The 24515-nt window shown below is 38.2% G+C and overlaps 1 protein-coding gene across 1 annotated transcript in view; it reads left to right on the top strand.

Moving 5' to 3' along the window:
- LOC141440348 (uncharacterized) overlaps positions 1–24515 on the top strand; it is a 145571-nt gene that overhangs the window by 97224 nt on the left and 23832 nt on the right. The window contains exons 4-6 of the mRNA XM_074104855.1: positions 13892–13993; positions 14701–14809; positions 22889–23000. Coding sequence (XP_073960956.1) covers positions 13892–13993; positions 14701–14809; positions 22889–23000 — 323 coding nt within the window. The remainder of the gene's footprint in view (positions 1–13891; positions 13994–14700; positions 14810–22888; positions 23001–24515) is intronic.

Raw genomic sequence — 24515 nt, forward strand, 5'->3', positions numbered from 1 at the left:
TTCTTTTGTCTTTCCTTCTATTTCGTTTCTTCGTTTGTTGTTATTACCAAGATATACTCAGCGGCATAAAATTTGACCTTCTACATACAAAATTACCTATTGCTGCATATATTTGAGGGCCGGACTTTTTTGCCGTCTAGTAGATATACCAATGAAATGACAAATACTCTCGTCTCCATATATCGAATTTCTGAACTTTAATTCAACTCCAAACTGTTCAATGGTTCGACGATCATCAATTTGCATTAGTTTTGGTTTGATCTTTAACCGACTCGACTGGAAGTGCAATGGACTGTATTAAAAACAATGCATTGATTACTTAACTCCGAGTCAAGTCGATTAAAGAAAGTTTAGCGCCGCGATTGTATTTTGGCATATAAGATTAGACAGCTGGGGCATGCAAGAATTTTATCTTAATGAAAGATAAATATAATGTTTATTCATGAAATATAAAGAAACCTTAACAAAAAAAATTAACCTAACTTATAATATAACTACAAATAAGACCTAAACTACTTACAACCTAAAAACCACCATTCCGCGTCGTACCCGGCTCAAAGGTGCCCATAAATGCCAGCCGCATTTCCCCGTGTATGGCCAGCGCCACCTGCTGAACCAGGTACGAACCGGAGCGGGGGTCGCAACCCCTGTCCCGTAGCCTACGGCCCAGCTCCCACACCAAAGACTTCGCTTCAGCCCCCAAAGGACCAGCCGTGTCGACCGCAAAAGGCACGCAAGGCAAGGCATGAAAGATTAATAATAATAATAATCAACAAAAATAAAATTTTTAAATGCTAGGTCTTCAACGATCTTGTCTGCAAAAAGTTGTGCGCTCATGGTGAAACCGATTCAATTGATTGTCGTTCATTATGACCATTGTTTAATAGTGGACGTGTTCTGGCTGATGATAATGATTTTAAAGTGATAAACAAATAAACCGTTATTTCTCTGAAATTAAAAAAAAATACAAAAAAGATAAAGAATAAATAAAAAAATAAAGTGGATGTAGTTGCCTACCGATTAGTGATTCCAGACGTTAAGTTATATGTTATTATACGTTACTAAACAAGTTCCATTGGTCACGTCTTATACTTGGTTTGGATAAGTATTTAACTAAACGTAAACGAAACAAAGTCAATTGGTCTTAAAAATTCAAAGTCCCCGCACTATCTAAATTTCTTGTAAAGCATTAAGTCCTAATTTGTATTACAATGATAGATAAGTTAAATTCTTAAAATCCTTGAATGTATCAAATCTGGCAGATGAGGTTTGTTTACATTTAGTTAATTACCTAAACTCAAGTATAGATTCGCCATCATCTCACCACTTACGACCAACAACATGTTGAGTGCGGGCGACGCAATTTTGTCAAGTCGTAACAACATGGTAGAAATGTCTAATTAATTCTTTGAATTCGGGTCGAGTTGTAAGCTGCGTAACGGTTCTTAGGGACATCCTCTTTAGGGTCAGGGCAATTTAATTTTCCTCCCTTTATATCTGTCCCATTATCGATTTTCTCTAAATCCGGATGCTTGTTCTCTTTTTCTGCTTTTCAATAGATTGATTAAGGTATAGCATAGCCCGTTGGACTTTTCATCTGGGCGTGTTTGGATAGATCGATAATATTATGAAGTTCAATGAAATGTTCTGGATTCGCTTGATTTTCAAATTAAAACTTCTTTCTAAGTAAATGAACGCACGGAAAATGTCATGCGACCATACATTTACTCCATGAATAAGGATTTAGGATCCGAAACATATCGAACAATGATTCGATTTATGTAGGTAAATCATTTAACAATATGTCATATTTAGATCTGAGATAGTATCGAAGTAGGGCAAAAGTAACCGTTTGTGGCCATTTACTGTTTAAATAAACGTTCAAAATAAATTTATTGTAATAAAACATTACTGTTCGTTTCAGTATAAACTTTTGAAATAATTGTTTTAATAATATAATTTTTATATTAATATAATGACCGAATAACTCACGGTAGTTTCATTTCAAATAACTTTTTATAATATTTCAAATGTCAACTGGCCAAAAACGGTCTTAAGGTGGCCAAAAACCGGGACTTCTGCCCTAAATAGCCCTTAGAAAAAATTGTGTTAAGTTTCATTGGTATTCATAATAAACCAAGTATAATTTTAGAATCATAATTAGCTTAAGCTTAAGCATGATTGCAGGTGGTAGGACCTGTGCAAGGTCCGCCCGGATTGCTACCACCATCTTGCTCGCTAAACCTGCCGTGAAGCAGCAGTGCTTGCACTGTTGTGTTTCGGCGTGGAGAGTAAGACAGCCGGTGAAATTACTGGCACTACAGTATCCCATCTTGGGTCTCTAGGTTGGCAAAGCATCTGCTATCCCCCTGGTGTTGAAGGTGTCTATGGGCGGTGGTGATCTCTTACTATCAGGAGACACACTAGCTCGTTCACCAACCAGTCGAATAAATAAAAAAAGCTTCACTTCAATGTCCCTTTATCAGTATCGTTTTCTACAGAGTCTTAATAAGATTTAGCACACCACCACCCGCCGAAAAACTTTGAATTCGTCCATTGAAATCTTTCAAAATAACAGTATTAAAATGTAGCCTTTTATTGAATAGAAATTCCCGAATTTTCGGTAAATCATTCAGGTTAATTATTCCGCCCAGGTCTCGATTAGTAACTAAATTTTGTAGTCGTCGAATTCCTTAATTTCAGCGACGGAATTAAACTTGTTGGAAACCTTTGTTTCCGCTAGAAGTCTGGAAAATTCGAAAGAGAAATCTTGGAAATAAATAAGCCTTTTGAAATCGTCTACGTATTCTTCGGAGGAATTATTTGTTTGAAAAGGCTTTAAAAGTATTTATCGCGGATAAAAGAGGTCGACTTTCGGGTGCAAAGCACACCAATACTTCTATAAGGTTGATAGACATGAATAGAATATCGTTTTTTGTTGGCATCCCCGAAATGCTACCCGCTACGAAAAATCTCGAAAGAAAGAAATTAAAGAAAGAAGACTTGATTTAGTTTTCATCAGTTCCACCCGTAACAGTAATAAATAGAGAACTGGGAAAACAACTAAAACACAGTCAAGTAAAAACCGTCGAAATTTGATGCTGATGAAAGACACTGGCATCCAACAAGGTCTCGAAGCTTATGAGAACACAGCAACCCGATCTAGCGGTCAGCGAAACCCGTATTGACGGTCCATTAAACAGCTGTGCTCCTCTAGGTACCTCAACAGCTGGCGTTGACAGTGGACTCCTCATAACTTGGAGATCGAAAGAGGTGATGTTATTGGCCTGTAGTTGGAGGGGTCCGACGAATGCCCTTTTTAGGGATTGGATGCACAAGAGCTGTCTTCCATGAGCACTGGACAACGCCAGAAGAGTAAGAAAGCGGAAGAGACGCGTAAGGACCGGTGCCAACTAAGGAGCAGAGGTTTACAACATATTGCATTTATTAATGACAATTTTGCTGACACCTTTTGGTCACTGTAATTGCATTGTCAAACCAACTTCCATAACGTATACCAAATTTTTAATCAAACCTGTACATTTTGACAGATTCTGAAAGGTCATGTGACAGAGAGAGCTGTTCAATAAGTGTTAAATATTACAAAGTCAACATGTACACATTGAATTGAATATGTACATATTATATTAGTCACATTATAGAAGCTGTGTCGTTAAGACGCTTGGAATACGAGAAAATCTTATGGTCGATATCTATATAATTTATGTTATTCTAAAGAATCTCTTAGAAATATGTGAGAACTTTACCGCTAAAAGCTACTAAATAACCAATGAAGACTGATAGAATATCTTAGTGTAGCAAATGGAAACACAAGCAAAATAAGAAGATACATCTTCAACATTAAACAGTGAAAAAAGTAATTTAAACAAACAAGCTTTTTATTTCTTATTTTCACGTAATTATATTTTCATTTTTCTCTTGCACTTCGTTAAAAACAATATAATATTTCTTTCTGGAAGGTGAATTTCATTTTGCTTTGCAGTTTTTCTTCACAACTACTATCTCCAAGTCATAGTTATTATTGTTTCGTTTCTCTAAAGATTTAGATTTAAGATTGATTTATTTGCCAACATGAACAATACAGGATAGGCACACAGAATACAAATAAACAATAAACTAATAAAAAATGCGTTTGCCAGTCCTTGCACTGTGTGGCAAAAGGAACAGGCTCAGCTTATGCTGCGTTTGCTCAGAAGCTGCCAGCGCTGGTTTTCAGCCAAAAGCTAAAAGCGTTTTGAACGTCAGAATTTTCTGTCGATACAAGAATAAAAAGAAACTTAAATTCCAAAAAATTACAGCGAGGTTTGCAAACGTTTTATGACGGAAAATTCCCGCTGTCATTTTTTCGAATAGCCGGAATTTTAATTTTAATGCCGGACCTTATGCAATGAAACCTGGGTTAAAAACTCTTATGCCGAGTTTATACCTGTTTGCAAGAAAAATCGTGCAAGTTGCATTACATTACGAGGCCGTAAAGCCAACGAGTTTGTAGTGGTCAATCGAGCCCCGCAATGTAATGCTATAACGCGGAATCTTTTCACGATGCGACTTTGTGGGAAATCGCAATAAAGAATACAATTTTTTTATGAAGACACAAATCGTACAAAAATTAACATACGAAGACAAAGTACAGCACGGTGCAAACCGTCGTTCAGTACCCGGCCATAAAGATTGCACATCGGTTTTCGGAAAAGCTAATTTCGGCTTCGTAGACCGTTGTCACACACTACTTTTGTGACGTTTGTCAGTCGTCTTACAGATGCAATAGAGTACGGACGCATTTGGGTGAAAATATATGATAAAAAGTTGTTGAAACCCCCAAAAACTTTAAATTGTACGATGGCATCTTTAGGGAAAAGAGGAAACCATACTTTTTCCAGTAGTTGCAACAGCTCTCTGTACTCGTAGATATCGGAAAACATGTCATTAATTTGACATCATCAGTTCACCAAGTGGAAGGGCTGCCAACGCTTCGTCTTCCGATTCGTGGTCGCCACTCAAGAACTTCACTTCCCTAACGGTTATCTCTCCTTCGAACAATGTGGCCCGCAGATAGCCACTTCAACTTCCATATTTTTAAAACTATGTCGATAACTTTAGTTTTCCGACGAATTTCCATAGTCCAGTTGGATTCTGTCGCGAAAAAAAACCAAGCATAGCTCTCTCTATAGCTCATTGCGTGACTCTAAGCCTCTCCAAGCCACCAACAGTCAAGGACCACTCGGAGTCATAGGTCATCACTGGCAACATACACTGGTCGAAGACTCTAGTCTTCAGGCACTGTGGAATATTGAACGAGTAAATGATCAAAGTATTTTTGTCAGCAGCACCAACGCCGTCCCCTCCAACGCTGAAGCCTGAGCAGAACGAGCTGACTGTCACCTTCCCACCCCTGGATGACATCTACAGCACGCCGGAAAAGTTCTTCGCCACAGAGAACAACACCGTGGTAACATCGCAAACTGGCTCCACAGCGCTGCTGCCGTGCGTGATCAGGAACATTGGAGATGGCATTGTAAGTATAGGATAACCAGACTATCCCAGTGATCTTCCTACTAAGTATCTTATCTTAAATCTTATACGAGCAATTCTTGTATATATATTTAAACTCTAAACTCACAACATTTATTGACATAAAAACACACATTACATCACAAAAAAAATACAGTGCAGTTTTTGCAGGTGGTAGGAACTTGTGCAAGGTTCGCCTTGATAGCTACCACCATCTTGCTCGCTAATCCTGCCGTGAAGCAGCAGTGCTTGCACTGTTGTGTTTCGGCGTGGAGAGTAAGACAACCGGTGAAATTACTGGCACGGCTAGACCTCTAGGTTGGCAACGCATCTGCAATACCCCTGGTGTTGCAGATGTTTATGGGCGGTGGTGATCTCTTACCTTCAGGAGACCCACTTGCTCTTGTGCCATCCAGTAGAATAAAAAAAAACAGTAAAAACATGAACAGGAGAAGAGAGAGAAATTAGAGACGTTGCGCTGTAGTATGATGTCAAAAGGACTCAGCAGGAATCTCGGAAACTTGTTATGTATTATATTTGGTATGTTAGGGTTTCCGGAGATGAACAATCGATCTAGTTTGGTCTTATCTAAAAAAGAGGGGGTGTTGAATTTTAGCACAATTAGTAATATTATAAATATGTGAAAGTTTGTGTGTGTATGTGTGTGCGTGCGTGCGTGCGTGAGTGAGTGAGTGAGTGAGTGAGTGAGTGAGTGAGTGAGTGAGTGAGTGAGTGAGTGAGTGAGTGAGTGAGGGAGGGAGGGAGTGAGTGAGTGAGTGCTATAATGCTAAAATGGCTAGACACCTGGAATAACACACAGGCTTCTCTTTATTCTGATATTCTTACGGTTTTTTGATAAAATATCGAAATATCAATTTGGAACGGGATTTGTAAACAACTTTAATGAAATCGATGATGTCATCTCTGGGAATCCCAGAATTTCAATTCAACTGTTATTTTTAATGCTTTACGCATGTAAAGCCGCAGATAATCACTACTTTCTAAATATATAAATTTATATTTAATTATAAAATCTGAGCAAAAACCATAACAATATTATATGTATCGAAATTAAGAGTCCCGCTGACAGTCACTTTTTTACGTGCAAAGCGTGGCAAAGGACTTGCGCCAATTAGCTACCGACAGCCAAAGAGGATGTGAATTCAAAAAAATATTCTCCATCCAAAATCTTTATATGTCGTGTATTTAAATCAACCTGGAATATTCTCGAAATGGAGGTCCATCAACGAGATGGACGAATAATCTGATTAAAGCCGTGAACCCGCTCACGGTGGACGCAGGCCGCTTCAAACCGAAGCAACTGGAGGTATATGGGGGGACCTGTCGATCAGTGGATGTCCAACGACTGATATGATAATGATGAAACTACCGTGAGACTCACTCATATTAAATATAGCAGCCGCTGAGTCGCGTTGCTCCGATGACGAAGGGCTACGGATTAGCCCGAAACATGTCGAGCTAAACTCGATTTGAGACGTGAGTTATCCGGGTCATTATATTTAATATGATATGATGATGACGATGATTTTCAAAATTTCCGAGAAAGTTTTCGTTGAATTCTCTCCTTTTTCGTCCTCCAGTAGGCCTTATGCTAAATATTCGTTTCCCAGTGATCTTGCGTAGTATCCACATATTAAAATGAAGAAATTCAAATTTCCCTACTTAAAATTAACACTGCGAAGCCTGCCTCTCACATAATTACGCCTAGATTTTCTCACGAATTTAATTACAGCGAAACCCCAATAAACAGTTGATTCTGCAAAAATGAAGCAATTCTCCAACTCATAATAATTTTGTAATTATGCTGGAGAAGCTGAAAGTAAACTGAGAATCCTATATAACAAAAGTGAAAGTTTGCAAGTATGTGTGTTTGTTACTCATCATCATCATCATCATCAGCCCGAAGACGTCCACTGCTGGACAAAGGCCTCCCCCTAGAACGCCACAGTGAACGACAATCGCCACTTGCATCCACCGGTTTCCCGCTACTCTCACGATGTCGTCAGTCTACCTGGTGGGAGGCTGCCAACGTTCGTCTTCCGGTTCGTGGTCGCCACTCGAGGACTTTTCTACCCCAACGGTTATCTGTTATTCGAGCGATGTGGCTTTCAATATATTTTTCCGCTATGTCAGTGACTTTAGTTCTTTCGACGAATTTCCGTATTCCGGATTCTATCGCGCAAAGAAACTCCAAGCATAGCTCTCTCCATAGCTCGTTGCGTGACTTTGAGCCTCTCTAAGAGGCCAACAGTCAAGGACCACGTCGTGTTTGTTACTATGTTACGCTAAATATTCAAAATATAAATTTAGCACGGGTATTTATTGTATAACATCATGAAGATGATATAATTTTTAGGAAGTCCCTTGGAAATTTTGGTTCACTTTATTAAAGTAGCGGGTACAAGCTATCTATATTTAACTTGCTCTTACGTATTTTAATTTAAAACTTCGTAGTCTATGAGTACAAAATTAAAGGGTTCTTATTTCTCTTATAAGTAAGTAGGTATTTTGTTAATAAACGAAACTGAGAAAGAGGGGTAAGTATGTACTTTATGTGTAGCTATGTACGTTTACTTAGAGTGCTCCGCCGGCAACATTGCTTTATGGATTTCAGCTTATATTATTTGTGATGCCATTAGATTTGTGTTAATTGTACAAGTGGAATTTAACCAAAATAATTTAATCTTATGTCATTAGCAATAGAGATGACAGCAGGGTGTCATCTATTGGGGGTTGTCGAACACTTAGGCGGGATTCGATTTGTAGCATTCGAAAATGGCAGATGTAGACGATATCTAATTTTGGTATTTCTGCTTCTTTGGCTAGTTGAAGTATAATTTTGATAGTATTTCATGCGGCGATTAACCTTAACAGTGAACAGTCACAAAATTCTATATTGCTCTCGTGTCTGCGCAAGTTGTCTCCGCGTGGTTTCTGGAATTTTGCTATCAAGTTGCAAAAACTGCAATCACCGTACAACGTGAATAAGAAGAATATATTTATCTTTAATTTAACTGACGTTGGCCCACGCCTTATGGCCGCCATAAATAAAATAACACTTAGGCGTTTACCTTAGACACTCAACAACAAACTTATAGTCGGTGACTGCAGTCAAACAAAACACTCTAACCAGCTGCCACTAACTAGTAGCATTTACCCAAAACGCATTTGTCGTACGCGGCAAGGTTCATAAAGGATGCTATTGCTAACGAGACCATTCATTAGAGAGGCTAGCTGCTTTATATTCAACTTGCAATTCTTATTTATATGTTCACTAGCTTTTACCCGCAGCTTCGCTCGTTTTAACTATTAGTTTCTTTTTTTTAAGGGTTTTATAAGTTTGACCGCTATGTGTGTCTGTCTGTGGCACCGTAGCTCTTAAACGGGTGGACAGATTTGAATGCGGGTTTTTTTATTTGAAATCAGGTTTTCTAGCAATAGTTTTTAGACATGTTTTATCAAAATCGCTTCAGCCGTTTTTGAGATATTGAACTTTGAAGTGACAAAGTCGGGGGTTTTCCAACTTTTTGATGGTTAGGTTATTAAGTAGCCTATTTACTGTCTTACTGTTGGCCAAAGGCTTTCGATCTTGACCTCCAACAACTCCCGTTCTGAGGCTAGGTCAGGCCAGTCCTATGCGTACATGTCCAAATTGTCCCACCATCAGCTTTTCGGTCTGCCTCGACGTTGCTGGCCGTTCAGCACTCACCCAATTGACTATCACATTGCGAGCCAGGTTTGTGGGTCCCATAATTAGCTTAGCAGCCTTTTTCCCGACCATTGGATCTGGCATTTAAATTAAAATTCTAGGATATCACACATTCCTGCGGAAATTTCTAGAAATTATGACTACATCGTATATCTAGTCTTCATTAACGTTGCATAAAAAGCACCTGTGCCATATTTCATGTTTTTAAACGTAGGATTTTCAAAAATATAATAAAAATGTGCATGGGGGTGACACTCTTTCCCGTCCTGGATAATACCGGGATGGAAATGCCGACCCTGTTTTTCGTGTACACGCCCATAGAAGCTCCTGTCAGTTTCTATGGGGTGTACACAAAAACAGGGCCGGTATTTCCATGTCGGTATTATTCGGGCTGGGAAAGAGTGTCACCCGTATTAAGTGGTCCGAATTCAGTGTCCTTAGTGTAATTTTTCGGTTACAAAATACGTCTCGATCGCGTTCGCGTTAAAATCTCAATTTATACGAAAACACGAAGAGCGCTTCTAGCGGAACGTTTGCGATGTTCGCGTTTCCATACGAATTGAAATTTTAACGCGTACGCGATCGTGACGTATTTTGTAACCGAAAACTTACACTAAGGGCACAGCAAACTGGCTGTCTACCGATAGCGCTGTTCACGAAAGCAAATAAACAAAAGAATATTTAATTACCGTAATGAAATACAGAATCAGTGTAACGTGAAACTCAAATACAATATTGATATTATTGCGGGCGTATAACCTAATTAAGAATACAATTAAATAACGCGGCAAAATGCAATTGAATCTTCGTTACATGCTACGAACTGTGCGTCATTGACAAGATGACTAATAGATTAAACGCTGGACAATAAGCGTATATTACCGAAGCGCGGTAACTGACTAGTACAATGACTAGATGTGGTAAATACAGCGTGTATTTTTGATACTACCTCAAACTGTAACCAGACGAAGATTTAAGTGCCGTGAACCGATATCAAAACAAATTGCTAATTTAAAATTAACTACCAGAGCGTAATTAATTTTTGAAATATTTACGAGCAACAATGTAATGCATCCAATAATTTGATACGAGAGAAAAACGTTCTGTGACAGCTGTCACGTCAACAAGTGCGACGTTTTGAATAAAAATAAACCAGTATCACGTAGTGATACATTGCGTGCTAATTAATTTTGTAAGGAAAATATTAAGTCTACATTTTTTACTAAAACATAATAAAATGTTATTATTTATTAGAGCCTTCACTAACTACCCTTAAAGTTTGAGGTAGTATCAAAAATACACGCTGTATATGCCGACAGTGGGAAGGTTTTTTTTTACAAGCTTTTATTTAGTTTCACCTGTTCCGTTGTCTGTCTGTCTGTAATCAAATCTTGCAAGTTCCATTTGAACAACTTCCCGTAGTCAGATTGACTTATGTAAATTGCGTGACAATACAATAATTTGGTAGTGACATCCTGGTAGTCCAGCCAGGATCGTCTCCGCAGGACAGAACTCTTCAACAGTTTATAGAATCGTCTTGAAATTTGGTGTGCAAATGTAGTTTCGGTGGCAATCCAAGTACAGTCAACAAAAAGTACAGTCAGCAAAAAAGCTTGTATTAAAAATGAAATTTTTAGGGTTAGGTTATTTTGCTTAATTTTCATGTTCTGAAAGTTTTGCATGCATTTTGGCGCTTTATAAATTTTTACTTTCCGCCGTCGAACCTACCTACCTCTTTGACTTTTTTGCCCGAAACTCTCTTTACAACAAACACAACAAACAAACACAAGTAGTTTTTTTAAATTCATAAGTGTCGATAGCCTAAATTTATTAAATAAATTTTGATTTGTGACTAAAGCAAATTACAGTAACTTGTTTCTTCCAAAGCGCATTTGACTTCAGTCAGCAGAAATCGGAGAGGTGAAACGTGATTCTCAATTTAGATGAAGGTAAAGTTAAGTGCCAACTCGATCCGAATAATCATTTCCGTAACCGTACACGTTTCAATGCCGTCCTAATGAAGCCGCATCAAGTACCTATTGAATTCAAATAACAATGGCGCAAATTAATTGACAATTATCTTTTTTTTCTTTTTTTTTATTCGACTGGACGGCAAACAAGCAATTGGGTCTCCTGATGGTAAGAGATCACCACCGCCCATAAACAGCCAACCTAGAGGCCTAAGATGGGATACCTCAAGTGCCAGTAATGTCACCGGCTGTCTTAGTCTCCACATCGAAACACAACAGTGCAAGCACTGCTGCTTCACGGCAGGATTAGCGAGCAATATGGTGTTAGCAATCCGGGCGCACCTTGCACAAGGTCCTACCACCTGCTGTCTTTGAACTATGTAAACGTACCACTGCCACTGTCTCTGTGGTTGCTTTCTTTAATTTTGTCGTAATAGTGTTTACTCGAAGCTTCGTAGAAAACCATTAGTTACAGTATAGTTGAATTCAAATTCCTTATTTCACTAAATTCAAATTTATTTGTTCAACACTTACAATAATTACAGTACAGAGTACAAACTTTAACATATACGATATTACTAGCTGTTGCCGGCGGTTCTCTATCGTTTGCCCGAATTTCATATGTCCGAATGTATCGTTTCCTAGAATTTTCATTTGCCATAAAGTAATTTATTTCTGAAATAGTAATTTGTTCAGAGTTGATATTAAACTAACCTAACTGCCTACTGCATTCTATATGATGACATTTAAAAAAATCCTGAAAACAGCACGGTTCTATATTATATTTTATGGCAAACGTTGGTATGGCAACTGAAATTCGGGCAAATGAAATTCGGGCAAGTAAATGTAAACGGTTGCCGGCGACTCCGTTCGCGTACAATTCGTTTATCGCTATTCAGCGAGAACTATGCAATTTTCCGATATAAAAACTATGTCCACTCAAACTATCCGTAACAAACACACTATTCTCAAATGGGGTAGGCGGATTAAATCGTTTTAGCGGTTTAGACGTGAGAAAGGTAAAAAACAAACAGACTTACAAACTATCGCATTTATAATATTAATTAGTGGGATAGTAGAATTTACATATCTGTCGAATGAACCCAGAACGTTGGGCCAAAATTGTTACGGAATGGGTCCCTAGTGACGGATACCGTAATAGAGGCAGACCGAAGAGGAGATGGAGGGACGACTTAGATGCCTATAATGTGGGATGGCGGGAGCTCGCCTTTGATAGGCAGGAGTGGAGCAAGAGAGGAGAGGCCTTTGCCCAGCAGTGGGACACAAAAATAGGCTAATAAAAAAAAAAAAAGTAGAATTTACGCAAGAACAACCTTAAAACAGAACCGACATACAACGAAATATTGAGGCAAGACTTCCTCGTATAACGAGGAAATCTTCTTTTAAAATTAGGAGCCCATTTAATTTTAGATCCGACCTTTTCGGTCTCTAAATCGCAGACCTCCCACAATTAACTTAATGAGTAAATATTATAACTCTCTTATATGACCTTTTTAGTCGTTACGGAAAATCCGCTGCGTAGGAATTTCCCACGGAAGGTCGTAGAGACTTTTAAAATTACGACTCGAAACATTTTTGCCCGCTAACATAACTTTATTGAAACATACTTTAATTTTTTGCTTTGTGAACAAAAACGACCTTAAATATTTTGAAAAACCCATATCGAATGTAAACTTGAAGTTTTTTTATGATAAGGGGCAAACCAGCACATAACCTGCTAGAAAGCAATCCTCGCCACCCATGGAAATCCATAATATAAGCTAAGGTCACTGCTCATTAGAGCTACCCGGCACCCGACCAGCACCGCCTCGACTTTCGCCGTCCACTCGTTGTCGACAGGTGGTCCACGAGTGGACGCCGCGTTGACAATGAATGGACCTCGCGTGGTCCACGAATTTCCTAGTAATCACTATGGTGGCGAACAGCGGGCTGTCACCGAGTGGTCCACTCGCATTCTGTGTGAGCGCATACCCATACAAATCCATATAAAGAATGCTAACCGCTCGAGGCCAGGCGGTGCTGGTCGGGCGCCGGGTGGCTGTAATGAGCTGTGACCTTTATGTGAATGATTAGGCTTAATTAGTAGGGAGTAGGTTTCCTGAGGATCCCCAAGTTGTACCAGTCCGGGAATACTGGCGCTGATTTCAAATTTTCACCGTGCGTGGCTAAAACCACTCGTGCCTAAAATACCACGTTCCCAGAATACCACATTTTTAAAAATACTACATTACTTATTGACCACAATTCTAGCTTACAAAAATACTCCAAAAAATCAATCATAAAATTATTATGGTTTATAAAAAAATAAAAAATAAAATTACACTTCGTGTGCAAACAAACAAAGATACCTGCGTCAAAATTATTTACGTTGCATTGTTTCTGAGCACTCTGTCACGATATTATTTATGTCTTCTAAGAAATAAAAAAAAATGTGGAGCCAATGTTTGTTTTTTTCGGGTTAACTAATATTTAACTAGAGAAAACTTAAAAATGCCACCTTCCATAAAAAAAAAACTCCGTGCCATTTTTTCGGGGACAAAAGCAAGACAGTGAAAATAATTTTGACCCACCTACCAACGAGGGTATTTTGTTTCTTTCTTGTTGGCATCTTTTGTTTAACAAGCTTTTTTGTCCCCAGATTTCTTGGATTAGACGTAAAGACTACCACCTCTTGACAGTCGGTTTGACCACCTACAGTTCAGACCAGAGGTTTCAAGCTATACATTTACAGCATTCAGAGGTGAGTGTCCGGATAAAACCTTATGAAAATGTGTTTCATAGGAACGTAAACTTATTTTGCATAATTTTCAGTTTGTACGGAAGCTGCGCAAATTCGAATTTAACTTGGCACTGCACTGTATGCTGGTTTTTTTTTTATAAAAATGGCAAGTTTAGATGGCATATCAGCTATGTTCAAAACTTGCAGTGAGTTTCATCCATTGGTAATCGAATGAGGTAAAATATAATTTATTTCACATATTCTATAAACTATACATAGAAAGTTACATTAGAAAGTAATAACAAATAAAAATGGAAGACTAATAAATTGATTAACTAAGAAAAATGGTCAAGTCAGTCTGTCAGTCGGAGTGTGGTAGGGCAGCACCATCATCAAAGCCAAACAGCTTCGCTGCTGGCTTCCATTTGTGACGGGTGCCTCGAATGCACATGCTAGTTGGTAATCGAATGACTTCACATATGGATACAATGGATATTATGTAGATTATGCAAATACATTCAACATAAACACAATCAACAAAAAAGTTTGTACAGAAGAATTGAATAATGCTTTGCCATCGCATGTTGTCGGAAAAGGTCTAGGTTTCTTTATCTTGCTATCTCAACCAGCTTACTAAAGTTCACTGAAACTAATTAAGATAAGAAAGCATATTATTCAATACATATGTATCAGAAAAGAAGTTATAATATAAACTTATTTTGCCATAGGATTGGACTCTGAAAGTGAGATTCGTCCAGAAGAGGGACGCTGGCGTTTACGAGTGCCAAGTGTCGTCCCATCCGCCCACGAGTATATTCCTTCGGCTTGATGTCGTCGGTAAGTATTCACTCGCGGGTGAACGAGTGTTACTTGGAAGTGAGTGAGTGAGTGCTTGAGTGAAGTGATTCGAGAGACGCGAGGAGTTCTAACCTTACACCCTCATTGATAAATGGATCGTTCACAATCATCATCACCAGCCGGAAGACGTCTACTGCTGAACAAAGATCTCCCCCTTAAAACGCTACAATGAACTACAACTCGCCACTTGCATTCACCGACACTTGAATTCACAATCAGATTAAAGTTGTGGGGGTTACAACTTTAATTGCAGAATGCCCGTGCACAATAAATAATTTATTACATTTTGCTTTCAGGATTTAAAAAAAAATCTCACTATTACTGGTACGATATAGTAGCCTTTGAAGCCGTGCAATGTTGGCCGAGTGGTTTGACATATGGCCTCTCAAGCAGAGGCTCGTGGGTTCAAACCCCGGCTTGCACCTCTGGCTGACTGACATTTGAAATTTACCACGAGCTTTAGGGTGAAGGAAAACATCCTGAGGAAACTTGGACAAATCTGCGAAGCAATTCAATGGCGTGTGTGAAGTTCCAAATCTGTTCTCTCATTCTGACCTGTGCTCAGCAGTGGGACGTATGTTATATAGGCTAGGATGATGATGATAGTAACCTTAGCTAGCTGAATCCGGTAGGGTGCTGGTCTTGCTCAGCTCACATCTCCCGAATCACATAGATTTATAATCGACTAAACCGCCACTTATGTCAAATGAACGGTGTCTCAACGTGGTCAATACATCTGGCTGATCAGCATATAAAATGGAATATAAAAGCAAAATTTAAAATTTTGAAAAGCCCAAGACGTTTATAAAATTAATTCTTGATGAAAAAAGAGTTGAATAATTATTGTTTTTTTTTTATTCGATTGGATGGAAAACGAGCAAGTGGGTCTCCTGATGGTAATTGATCACCACTGCCCATAAACATCTGTAATACCAGTATTATTGCAGATGCGTTGCCAACCTAGAGGCCTAAGATGGGATACCTCAAATGCCAGTAATTTCACCGGCTGTCTTACTCTCCACGCCGAAACATAACAGTGCAAGCACTGCTACTTCACGGCAGGATTAGCGAGCAAGATGGTGTTAGCAATCCGGGCGGACCTTGCACAAGGTCCTACCACCTGCAAATTTTTATAGTTGATTGACACTTCGGGTGCAGTCTTATTCCTATTGCGATCAGACTTTTCTCGATAGAAACACATAATTATGCAATACATTTATTTTATAACGACTCCTCCGAGTCGATAATTAAGATTTGGAAGGAATCGCTTGTGGATCTGATCCTTTTGAATCTTCAGATCCGGATTCATCCAATTTTAGTATACCCGTAGTAAATTTGTTTACTAAAATTATTACGTCAGCATCCAATCAATGCGCAGATGCGAATAGCTAACACTCGTATTGTGGACGATTTTGATTGGCTAACGATTAAACCTATCCTCGATTCAGTAAACAATTTGTAGTTTCCAATCTAACCGTCAATAATTGCAGTCATTCATTAAATTTAACGAGCAGTTCTTGCGTTTTAAATAATTAATTGGCTTACGGAAAAAAATCTAGTAATTCTGTTACCTACATACCACTCGTGGATTAGGTTAGAAAGCAAACAATATATTCTTTGATATTTACAAAACAGGTAAACAGATATTATAATGTAGTTTCATGGATTATCGAGACACTAATAATATACATAATTTAGTGTAGGACGCCCTCTGGCCAGGTGGTAAGCGATCTGCGTAAGGCTGCTGGTAGAAGCTGGATGCGTCTAGGGTGCAATGGCCCTCATTGGAGGAGCTCCATGGCCAGTAGTGGATACTATATAGGCTGATGATGATGATAAATAATGTTCAGAGAGCTCCATCAGCTCTGCAAAGTATAAAAAAGTAAGTCCCTCTTTATATACGCTTACGTGGTAGTGTTAATAACCTAACCAACAAAATGTTGGAAAACCCCCCGACTTTGTCTCTTCAAAGTCCAATATCTCAAACCAGGATTTAAGATTTATTTTTGATTTAGGCTAAGTTTATTTTATTTTACACAATTTTTCATGATACTTATATCTTTTGAAAGCAAATAAAGAAACTGAAACTGAAGATGGCAGTGTCAAGTAGTGAGCCTTGACGAAATTTATGAAGATAGGAAGAGATTTTGCTGTCCTTACGACTAGGGGAAGAGAATTCCATACACGGATTGAAGTTTTAGTAAAGAAGGAGTTTGTATTAGTCAAAATGAAGTAGGCAATTTTGCAGCTTATTTTAAACTTCAGTGTAGTAAAAAAAAATAGGGACGTAAACATGAATTTCGCAGCCAAACAGCAAACATTTTATGCTCGTAATAAAGTTTTCGCAAGTGTAACGCAGATTAAACATTTTCTTTTATTTGACGCAATGCAGTACATCAGTAAAAGCGCTCATTCCTAAAACATCATACGGTTGGGCAGCTTCAAAAAAATACCTGTTTTCAAAACCCTCAGAGTATACGTGCGCAAAAAATCTTTCCGCAGCCACAACAAAGCGCCTTTGTTCTTGCCAAATATTTACATGCAAATATGATTCTGGGCCTTCGTAATCATTCACAGAGGTTAAAATGTCACTACCCTGAAACATTAAAATTCCATTTGGAATTTACTCTGTATACTCGTAGAGGTCTTTATTTGTTGGATGTTTAGTCGGTAGCCTTGGGGTGGACGGTTGCGAAGCTGAGCTGAATTGAAGGCACGTTTTTACATTTTCGATGGTTCGCTCCGCTTGCCCGCTTATTTGAGGATGGTCGTAAACACGGAAGTCGACTCGTTTCCCCCGTTTCCTGTGAAGAAATTTAATCAGTTAAAGTCAATGTTTTTAAATCAAAAATGATAACGGAGGGAGCGCTGTCCTTGTTTCGCTGAGCCGATTTGCGACAGCCAGGAATGCTTTGGTTCCAGAATGGCTTCTGAATTTAATGCATTTTTGTTATTAAACGAGTGAATATGTATTGTAACCAACGCCAACAGTCAGACTGTTGTACCTATTATGTCATTTTGATACGTACTTTGAATAAATATTTACGAGAAAACAATTAAGATTAGCGGATGAGCGAGTTTAAAACCGCGGGTTCATGCAGACCGCTTCTAATCGAAGCAAGTGAAACTCCATGGGGGAGGCCTATGTCCATCAGTGGACGTCCTAAGGCTGATAATGATAATGGTGGTGAATCAACTTAAAATAAAAAAAGTTCTCAGTCAAATTTTAAGAGATTGTTTTAAGGTTTAAAATTGTGATAATACGTATTTTAAAATAAGCCGGAATATATCAGCAGGTGGTAGAATTACTTAAACTCAAAATATTTTTCAGAATAAAAACCCTGATCGAAAAATATTTCCATAGTCAAGTTTCGACGATACTATGTAAGTCGATCATTTTTTTACATGAAAGCATGACATGGAGCATGTTTTCTACTTTATTAATTGTTTACCATTAACACTAGTTTTAAGTTTGCACAAACTATACTAACAATAATATGAATCCTTGGTCTGAAATAAATTTATTATTATTATTAAAAATCCGATTAAAAATCCCTACCTAGTGTTATTTAGTCGAACTAACCCATCCTGCTGCTGAATAATTTCTAAATATTTTCAAAACAGTGCCCTTAGTGTAAGTTTTCGGTTACAAAATACGTCTCGATCGCGTTCGCGTTAAAATCTCAATTTGTATGGAAACACGCACATCGCAAACGTTCCGCTAGAGGCGCTGTTCGTGTTTCCATATAAATTGAGATTTTAACGCGAACGCGATCGAGACGTATTTTGTAACCGAAAACTTACACTAAGGGTACAGCTTGTATACTTACAAAAACATTTTGTGTAATTTCAATAAAAGAAAATGGACGAATTTTTTAGTTAACAGTTTTTTTAGTGACAGGCTTTCATTTCATGCCTGATATGCCTAATATTATAAATGCGAAAGTGTGTGTTTGTATGTTTGTCCGTCTTTTACGTCGAAACGGAGCGACAGATCGACGTGATTTTTGGCATAGAGATAGTTAATGGGCCAGAGAGTGACATAGGCTACTTTTTATCCCGGAAAATTTAGAGTTCCCGAGGGAACGGCGCGCGATAACCGAGCTCCACGCGGGGGAAGCTGCGGGCAAAAGCTAGTTGTAAATAAATTAACACATTCATAGTTGCTAAATACTTCACTTTATGACCCTTAGATCATCATTATATCAAGATTTCCCTTCTGATAGCGATACCTATTTATTTCGTAAGACAGTTTGAAAATTACACCATATAATACTAATTGGATTATTTACATTACATTATATCTTAAACTAAGTTAAAAATATTACTATAACAAAAAAGTAAAACTGACTCCAAAAAAATAAAAAAATAACAAAAAATGGAAAATTTGAGGTTTGCCCTCGATTTCCCTAGGATCCCATCATCAGATCTTGATTTGGTGACAATTGGACTACTTCAGAAGAGTACCCATTCGAATAAAAAAAGAATTTTGAAAATCGGTCCACAATTGACTGAGTAATCGGCGAGACATACATAAAAAAATACAAACATTGGAACATAGAACCTCCTCCTTTTTTAAAGTCGGTTAAAAAGTAAAATAAAAGTAACTAATAACTAAATTTCCCTTTTTAATTAATTACATAGTACACAATAGCTCAATAATTGAGATAACAGTGCAAATTATTCTAAAAGAAATTCGTCTTTTATTCGGGTTACAACGAAGTCAAGCCACTGTAGTAAAACTTTCACCAAATAACAGTAGGACTAAGTATACTATATCTTTGGATATTAAAATTAACATTGGCCGCTCATAGACCAACTTCCATACAAAGCCCATTCTCCAGTTTTTTTCCTGAGCCCGTTAAAGTGATCCCCTGCTGGGCAAATGCTTCCCCTTTTTTACCCCCGCGCAAAAAGAAAGTTTGACCGCTGTGTGTCCGTGTGTCTCTGTCTGTGGCACCGTAGCTCTTAAATAGGTGTTTTTTATTTAATTTGAAATCAGGTTTTCTAGCAATGGTTCTTAGACAATCATGTTTCATTAAAATCAGTTAAGGCGTTTTTGAGATATTGAACTTTGAAGTGACAAAGTCAGAGGTTTTCCAACTTTTTGTTGGTTAGATTATTTCCGCCATTCATCCCTGTCGAGAGCATGCTTCCGCCAGTCTACTTGATATGCGTCCAAGTCATCCGCCATCTCTTCGGTCTGCCTCTGCTTCAAGCCATCCTAGGGAACCCAATTGGTCTTTAAATTTCAAGGCTCATTATTGTGGGTGCTTACGGCAGACATGAGCGGTCCAGTCCCACTTAAGCTCAGCGGTCTTGTCTTTATTTACTTTCTTTAATTCTGGTAATTTCTTGTAACGTAGAAAAACCGTTTGTAATTTATAGGCAGAACGTCAAACCTTTCCAATTACCAATGTTTAGTCCCTCTAATTCTACTAGACACGTGAATTAGTGCTTTCATCCCTCATTTGTCTGTCTAACCTCAGAAGGGTCTGCAAAATTTCAAACCACAGACTAAAGGATCGGCTACACTGGAGCTTAAAATACACTGACGCATCATTTACGCGTATTATTGCATTACGTTTTTAAAGCATAAAACCAGAACTCGAATAATACGCTGAAGATGCGTATATTGAGTTGCGGTAAAACTTTAAAATGGACGAGTTTTTATCTGTGGTTTCGCTCGTGTGAATCAATAGATTTGGCAGTTGAAATCTTGGAGGTTTGATGAATTCTTAACGTTTTGTGTAATACGTGTGAAAAATTTCATGCGGTGTAAGTTTCGGGACTCTATTTCGAGATTTGGAATCCCGAAATTTCGATCCCGTGAAATTATCGGAATAAAAGTAGCCTATGTCTCAGATACCTACCAATCAATGTAGATATCTACCAAACACACACACGCTTACAAATTTACTAATATTATAAATGCGAAAGTAGCTCTTGTCTGAGTCAGTCAAAAGACTAGATCCAAAGACTGGTATACGAGTATGCTGGTCAATCAATTTTTACCGCACGTAATCCCGCGCATTTTTACCAATTGCGTTTTTGTACCAATCCGTTTTTCTGTACATATATAATAGTGTACCATGAATACATGCCATTTGGTAAGGTTCAACCATTAAAGCCGTGTAATTTTGTTGGACAGTGATTTTTTGGCCGACGCCAGAGACAATTTTGGTTTACGTTTGTAGGCCCTGTGTGGTAAAAAAGGGATTGGCCCGATCTACTGTAGTACTTAACTTCAATTGGCCATTCGTCAAGCATGGAATGATTCCCGTAAGTTACGGTCCCGTGATTGCGTTACATCGTACTAGTTTAGTAGTTTTACGAAATTATCGAACAAATCGAATCGAATTCCTAGCCACAGTTCACAGTTCAGTCTCCACACTTCATATTTTTTAATTTTAACTTATATTAATACCGAATAAAAACTTCCCTTTATACTTTTATAATTTTCAATTAAAAAAAAAATCAATTAAAAAGTGTACATAAAAGTTGTTTTCAAGTTGGCGGAACGTTGTCAGCCGCCGTACCTCTCTAAATACTCGTACGCTAAAAGAATCGCGGGCGGGAACGCGTACTCCACGCCTCAAGCCAAAACCTATTCAGTAAATACGTCTCACCTCTACCAAACACACACACGCTTACAAATTTACTAATATTATAAATGCGAAAGTAGCTCTTGTCTGTCAGTCAGAAGTTAAAAGATGCTACGAGTATACTTAGTACTGCATTCTAGGCAGTACGCGTTGTTGACGCAACGTAATCCGCGTCACCGCACCGCGCGTTTCTATTCTCCAATCCGTACTTCGGTACCGATCCTTATAGTGATGACCTGTGACATAGGCTACAAAAGGTTCCATATCCATTACAGCCAGTTTGGTTTGGTCAGCGACACATGAAAAATGGCCGACGCTTAGACAGATTAATCTATCAGTGATTTGTTTACGTTGCCGTGGCCACTGCGCCGTTAGAAAGGGATTTGCTCGATTTATCTGTTTGTAGTAATCTTTGGTTTGTGGGTAATATCTGCCCAAGCCGGGAATCGAACCCGGGACCTCAAGCTTCGTAGTCAGGTTCTCTAACCACTTAGCCATCCGGTCGTCAAGACATGGATATTATTTTCGGCGTTACGGTTTCAAGTAAATTAATCACGCATTATCAACTCACCTATTTAGTAATATACATTTTAAATACAATCTTATGTATAAACAGATATCGACAACGAGGTACTGAAAATGATATATACTTGATTACAGGCGCTTTGTAAGGTTTAATCCGATTATTTGAATACATTAATATCAATAGCGAAATTAAATTTAAGCTTCAAATTAGAGCTTGAAGCCGTTCCTTCCAATTAACATGTGTATTGAGATTGATATAAATTAAGTACCTGTACTATAGGGAATGATATACCACAGTTCATAAGGCTTAAGAACAGCTTTGAACATGAAGCTACCGCGAGACTCACTCATATTAAATTAAATAAAACCAGGTAAATCACATCTTAAATCGAGTTTAGCTTCGACAAGTTTCGGAATGATCCGTAGCCCTCTTTCCCGGAGCAAACCGGAGGGGATATTAGCCCGAAATATGTCGAGCTAAAGTCGATTTAAGACGGGAGTTATCCGGTTTTAATGCATTAGGTATGCTTAAGACCAGTTTTACAAACTAATTAAAAAAAAACTCTCTTCATCTTATATCATCATATATATAAAATCAGGGTTTCTTTATTACATTTCGGCCCGTTACTTTTTTTTCAAGAATTTTTTTAATACCTATACGTTATCTGTGTGAAATGCCTGAAATAAATCTTATTTTTAACAGTAGAAGCCGTCAAAGTTGTAGGCAAAGATGGAACAAAAACTGCAACATTGCCTAGAAGATTATGAGCAATCAAATAGACAGTAAAAGTGTTGAAGAATTTTAAGTAATTATTAACTGTGTAAAACAGAAAACACGCGGACTACTAAACAGTATACTTGAAATAATCGGTTGCTAAATGGCAACCGCGTTTGGCGTGGTGTCAAATCAAACTTTATTTTGTTGCAGAGGCGCGTGCACAGATTTCTGGGCCCACCGAGAAGTATCTTAAGCCGGGGTCAACGTTGCGACTGCAGTGCGCCGTCGTACAGACGACGGAGGCGCCGGCCTTTGTGTTCTGGTAAGTTTGCCTGACATATTCATTCATTCGTTCATTCAATCATCTATTCATGAATTTACGAATTAATTCATTTAATCATTTATTCATTAAAGTACATCAAAATGTATATCAAACTAGTGCTTACCCGCGGCTTCGCACACGTAAATCATTAGATCCAGCAGCTAAATTAAATTTCGGATTTTAAAAATCCCGTTGGTTCCCAAAAATAAAATCGTGGTTTTCATTGACGTTACATTAAAAACAATCACGTCAAACATGGCTCTAAGCCCGGTTGTTATTTCGAGATTTTATCCCTATCCCGTGGGAATATCGGAAAAAAATTGCCTTTGTTTTATTACAAATATTCAGCTATTTAAATACCAAATTTTATCCAAATCCCTCAAGCCGTTTCAGCGTGAAGGAGTAACAACATATCCAAACTCACACACTGACAAACTTTCACTTATAATATTAGTAAGATGTTTTGTTTATTTTTTAAGCAAACACAAGACAGCCGGTGATTACTGGCACGTGAGGATTCCCATCTTAGGCCTCTAGTTGGCAACGCGTCGCAATACCCTGGTTGCAGATGTTTATGGGCGGTGGTGATCTCTTACCATCAGCGAGACCCACTTGCTCGTTTGCATCCAGTCGTATATAAAAAAAAAAAAAAAAGCAGCATTAATCTAATGTAAAAATTTAAAACTTTTCTTTGTATGCCATAAAGTTCAATAAAAATTTAATATACTACCTAATGTTAGCATGCCAATTTATCTGGTTAATTAAATAAACATGTCACTGAACATAAGCACTTTTTATAAGATAAATCTAAATAATGTCAGATTAGTTTAAAAAAAAAATTAATATCTATTATTAAGCCGTGGTGGCCTAGTGGTTTGACCTATCGCCTCTCAAGCAGAGGGTCGTGGGTTCAAACCCCGGCTCGCACCTCTGAGTTTTTCGAAATTCATGTGCGGAATTACATTTGAAATTTACCACGAGCTTTGCGGTGAAGGAAAACATCGTGAGGAAACCTGCACAAACCAGCGAAGCAATTCATTGGTGCGTGTGAAGTTTCCAATCCGCACTGGGCCCGCGTGGGAACTACGGCCCAAGCCCTCTTGTTCTGAGAGGAGGCCTGTGCCCAGCAGTGGGACGTATATAGGCTGGGATGATGATTATTTTCGCCGTGCGTCTGTAGAGACTTAAGACTGAAGATTTTGTAGACTTGAGAAGAACCCGATGATTCAGAGAAACGCCACACACAGCTATTGCTGAACTTTGCAGTCTACACAATTTGCATTAAAATTAAAAAAAAAAACCGACTAAGAGTGATTTTCATACTAAGATCTTTTCCACTTACTGCCATCATCATTAAAAATTAAAACTTGTTATAACCATTACTCATTAGGTACCTACTCAATATTGTCGGAAAACTAGTATTTTTTTATAAAATCCCTCGCAACACCACTGGAGTTAGGAGCGAGGAAATCAATAATGCCACATGTCGTTTCTTCAGCGATTTGCAACACCTCG

Source organism: Choristoneura fumiferana, chromosome 22, assembly GCF_025370935.1.
Source record: "Choristoneura fumiferana chromosome 22, NRCan_CFum_1, whole genome shotgun sequence".
Classification (NCBI taxonomy): domain Eukaryota; kingdom Metazoa; phylum Arthropoda; class Insecta; order Lepidoptera; family Tortricidae; genus Choristoneura; species Choristoneura fumiferana.